The sequence below is a fragment of the Sprattus sprattus genome, assembly GCF_963457725.1.
Source record: "Sprattus sprattus genome assembly, chromosome: 1".
Lineage (NCBI taxonomy): Eukaryota > Metazoa > Chordata > Actinopteri > Clupeiformes > Clupeidae > Sprattus > Sprattus sprattus.
In genome coordinates, this window is record NC_137920.1 from 56131817 (window position 1) to 56136816 (window position 5000).

Below are 5000 nucleotides of genomic sequence, written 5' to 3' on the forward strand. Positions count from 1 at the left end.
TTTGCCTTTTCTGGTGCGCCGTGTCCGTCCAGACACACAGACTGTAAATACATGCCGCATATGCGCATTGGTTTGTACCGTCCTACGGCAAACCGACAGCTAAAGAACCAATCAGAATCCCGATGTAAAACGACGGGCTTAGCAACATTGAGCTCATTGGCCACAACAACTTTTACAGCGACCAATGAGGGGACGTAGAAGGGAACTAAAATAAATAGCCTCAATAGACCTGTAGGCCTAGGCTGCTGTGGTATACTTTTCGCGGTGGAAAAAGTAATTTACTCCGAGACAATAGTATCAAGGACAAAGTCACATCCAAATCAATATGGACGCACAAAAACATTATGCAATCGCATCATCAGGCTTTTGAAAATAAGATATTCCTCTATCAAGGATAAATTTACGTCTGACATATATTTGTAGTCTATGCCTGTCATCTCTCTGGTCCTTACAGTCCAGTGTACACAGTCGCTTAGGCCAGTGGGTCTAACGTCAATATAGCCTGATGAATGGTAAGCATGTAGTTAAAATATTTGTAGAGCATCTCCTGGTCAGTTTGCCATGGTCCTCTTTTAACACAGGTCTAAATTAAACTAGTTGGCATGTAAAGCATGGAAATAAGAGTCAGCCTGTTTGTTACATGCCAAAGATAGTCTGTCGTGATACTTGGTCAATCTTGTAAATATTAAGGCCTATAAACCCATTTTACCAGTAGGCCTAGTTACAACTGTTTGAAATGTTAAGCAATAGCGACACCCAGTGTCTTTTTGTGAATAAATCAGAAGTATGCAATGTACATGCAGAGGAAGGGAACATTTTATTTGCAAAATAATTACAACAAACTAAGAAAATGGATCTAAAAAAAAATGCCTCAATAATTTTGTTGAGGAAGTATTTCTATTTCATACCACGAAGCAATGAAACCTATTACCTTTAATGGATGTTCTAGATGCCATCCAGCTTTTTGACTAAAAGGGGAAAGAAGACTAAAACGTGCGGTAGCCTAGTAGTCCTACCTCAGTTGGCAAGGACACGAAAATAGCAAACACGGTTATGCCAAGGAGTGGGAGGAGTCATTACAGTAACAACAGATAGGAAGAAATAAATGACAGAGAGGGAATATGACAAAAACATTATTGAAGGGAAGTGAGAAGTTAGGCAATATATTATGGGTGACACTTTTTACTGTAACACTTTTTTGTACTTTGTACTATATGACACCTTTAATTTTAACATAATTGACACACATCTTTTGTCCCTATGTTTACCTCACTGATTCAAGCACATGTGCCTTCAAGCACTAGGTCTCTAATTTTATCTAAATGCAGTGAGTGCCTTGAGGACAGTGCAGTGAGGACAATTGCCACCCGCAGTTGGGGGGGGGGGGGGGGGGGTCAACTCAAATTTACGGCAACATCAGACATGTATCATTCAAACCAAAATAATATTTGTATAATAATAAGGTTTTTTTTCTGTTTGTAGTCTTTACAGCGTTGTTTTTCGAAATGCCAGTGGAAGGGAACTACACTTTCGCAAAAGTCACAATAAGACTATAAGGTGGTTGCAACAGATTGTGTTACACATTGTTCCCAGCCGACTGCTAATATTTCATAAGGAATATTACCCATTGTACGCAGATAATAACTATAGCCTACTAGCTAGTTCGGGAATCACTGATCACAAACCACCACGTTTTCCTGTTGCATCAATTGTGCAGTCAAAATCTTACTAACAGTAAGTTACAAATTAGTCGGACATTGAGACACAAGCTGAAACTTGTAATGGAGCATGCATGCGGATGCCATCATTCGTGTTGTCTGTGAGTGTCATTGCATTACGACACGAGCTGAGAAAATAAGCAAGTTTATATCTGTCCCCGTGTTACGACTAGGCCAACAGTCTCCCTAAGACATGTCCAATATGAGAGAAAAAAAGATTTACATATGCAATACACTACAACATCATTCGTAAGAGATAACGAGTTATAATAACTAGCCTTTTTGCTACCGAGATACGGCTGTGCGCATGTAGAAGGCTGCATGCAACTGTTTTGTTTACTTTTTTTCTGACAAAACCATGACTCTGCTTGTTGAGGACTCGTGGCCTCCTGGATAAATCGGAGATACACTGACACGTGGAACGTTTCCATGGTTACCAATGTTTACAAACGACCTGTGACACTCTACGTTGGCATAGGTTTCAGAAAGCAAGCTCAGGACGCCATGGCTGCCGTAGTTCTTTGTGAGCCGTCTCAACTATACAATATTCTTAATCAGCGCGTCCGTGTTCCGCGCATTGCGGAATGCAATTATCTTTGTTTGATTGGTAAGAACAGAGTAGACTGTCTACGAGTTTAAATGCAATGCTGATGCTTATGATACCCGATAGGGCTAGGCTAAAGGCTTGTCAACAGATCTGATACATAACCATACTGTATGTGCTCTTTCCTAGATGCACGAACTGAAGGACAGTATAACTCTGGCCACATCATAACAGCTACGCATGCTAAATGGGTTTGTTTTAAACACTCTTCTCTTTTTAACGTTATGCTACTTGAGTGAAACATATAGCATACATTTTCCTGAGATCAGAACAGAATACAGTAGTTTGGCTTAATTAAGTACTACTGTATTCTGTTCTGATCTCAGGATTCTGGTGGCAATTTCGTTTTGCCCCTCAATGTGGAAGTGGAAGGCATGAGAAATATCATTGTGTCGGCAACTCTAGTTCTTTGTCGGGTTCAGGTTCGTGGATAACTTATTAAGCCAAACTTCTGTATTCTGTTCTGATCTCAGGATGCTGGTGGCAATTTCGTTTTGCCCCTCAATGTGGAAGTGGAAGGCATGAAATATATCATTGTGTATGACGGCAACTCTAGTTCTTTGTCGGGTTCAGGTTAGTGGATAACTTATTATTAATTGTGCTTTGTAAGTATTCCTACAGTCACACTTTTGTATGTGATCAATCCAATGCTGTCTTATAGCTTATGCTTAAATTTCATATGATGGCCCAAAAAATTAATAGACATGAACATTGTCTATTTTTACTGACACACAAACAAACTCACAACCATTCTTCTAAATGTATAGAAGTGATGTGGTTATATTTATCTGTAGGTCCGGCTCATAAGTGTATTGAAACCTTGGCAAAATCAAGCCTCTACCCAGTCCATCTTCTCAGCAGAGGGTATGAATGTTTCTCAGCGCTCTACCCCTTTTTCAGAGCGCAGAACGTTCTTTACACCATCAAGGTACAGGATCTGTTGTTAGTGAGCTGCATGCGTTGTGCTGAAAAGAGATTATGAAGGGAATCAAGTGGTGGTCCATTTCAGGAACTGGAGAGCTTACCAACATATCCAGTGGAAATTCTGCCAGGCCAGCTGTACATGGGAGATTACAAGCAAGCAACTACAGCTTTTATTATCAAAGATCTTAAGGCCGGTGCTTTTGTCAATGTGGCTGACCAGAACAGCATCCTGTGAGTAAAGCAATGTCTGTGATCTGAGGTTTTCATCCAGATTTATGACATGTATGTATCACAGTATAACATCGTTCTTTGCTGCCATTCCTGAGCTTGTTTGTTTTTCTTTGTTTGAATTTAGATTTGAAAAAGGACACAAAACCATTTTAGATATCCGAGTGGCAGACTCTACACAGGCTAATTTGTATGGTTCTTTGGAGAAGACTTGCATATTTGTTGGTAAGACACCCCTCTACAGCTGTGCGCTCCTTTGACGATTCCACTCAAGTCCACAGAAGTTCTCACACAAGTGCTGATAGACCTCAACATTTGTTAAAGCATATGCCTCCTACACTTAGCCTCCTACCATGTGACCCAACTCCCTGCACCCTCCCACACACAGAAGAAATTATGGATGCCCTTTTTGTCCATTTTGTATGAACCCTCTAATGAATCATGTAACACAAAAGTGTTGTGTTACATCATGCGTTGATATGTATCTACTATTTGCATTGCATTCAACCATTCACTTGGGGAGCACCCTGGACACAGCACAGAGGAAGCAGCCATAGGTCATGGTTTCAGATTCCAGGGGGTACACCAGAATAAAACAAAAGAGTCTTTGTGCCCCTCTGCATAACTTTGGATGGTCTACTAAAGTGAATCAGGGAGAGACAATGTAAATGTCAACAGCACAGCTTTACATTTTGAACTGAAGCTGTATTGTGTGTCTAAGATGAACTATACACAGGTGCATTTAGAGGCTGGGCTGCGTTGTCATGGCAGCATATCTCACTCACGACAACATCCTGATGCTACTGATAACTGATCCACACCTCTCTGAACATTTTTATTTAGCTTGAGCTTAGTTAAATAATATAACTTTTAGCCTCCCTCTCTTTGTCCAGAGTTATAACATACTGACTGTGCTTTGTGCTAAGGCTCACGTCTGAAGGCTGGCACCACCGTGATGATCTTCTCCAGTCATGGAATCAGCCGGTGTAGCGCGGTGACCATTGCGGTACTCATATGGCATCTGAAGTACTCACTGAAAGTAAGAGGTTAAGAGCACTTCTGGTAAAAGTCATCAGTATACAGAAAATGCAACGCAAAACACAACTGACTCGTTAAAGCTACTTGTCTTCCTTGGAGATAGGGAAACAGGAACCTCTTGCAGACAAGCAACATAGAGTCTGGTCAGCTGTCAAACTTAAATTGTCTAAAATGTATTGCTCTTCTGCAGGAGGCGTGGGAACATGTGCTGCAGTGCAAGACAAACATGCGGCCAAACCGTGCGTTTGTGCAACAGCTATCCGACTGGGAGCTACAGTCACTGGGACAAAGAATTACTGACATTTCAGAGCCAAATTACTGAGGAAGGAGCTGCAACTCCTTTTTTACTCAAATAGAGAGCCTTGTGTTATGAGCTTTTTTTCCCCCTCAATAAACTATGTTGATATTGATTGAATAATACTAATATTGTGTACATTGAAGACATTTCTCTCAGCCTCTTTTTCTTCAGTTTTGTTGTTGAGGTATCC

General features: G+C 40.8%; 2 protein-coding genes across 2 annotated transcripts in view; one reads left to right on the plus strand and one right to left on the minus strand.

Moving 5' to 3' along the window:
• Positions 1–29, minus strand: part of LOC308370446 (protein yippee-like 1) — a gene marked incomplete at its 3' end in the record, with an annotated part of 13040 nt that extends 13011 nt beyond the window's left edge. The window contains exon 1 of the mRNA XM_080845095.1: positions 1–29. This exon is cut by the window's left edge and continues 99 nt beyond it.
• Positions 30–2146: 2117 nt separating this feature from the next.
• On the plus strand, positions 2147–4834 carry styxl1 (serine/threonine/tyrosine interacting-like 1; the record flags this gene model as incomplete). Its single annotated transcript, XM_080836542.1, has 8 exons — positions 2147–2325; positions 2452–2513; positions 2796–2895; positions 3117–3250; positions 3332–3477; positions 3602–3699; positions 4401–4513; positions 4703–4834. Exons 1-8 carry the CDS (start codon positions 2148–2150, stop codon positions 4832–4834), a joined length of 963 nt encoding a protein of 320 aa, XP_080692668.1. The 5' UTR covers position 2147.
• Between the last annotated feature and the right edge of the window lie 166 nt (positions 4835–5000).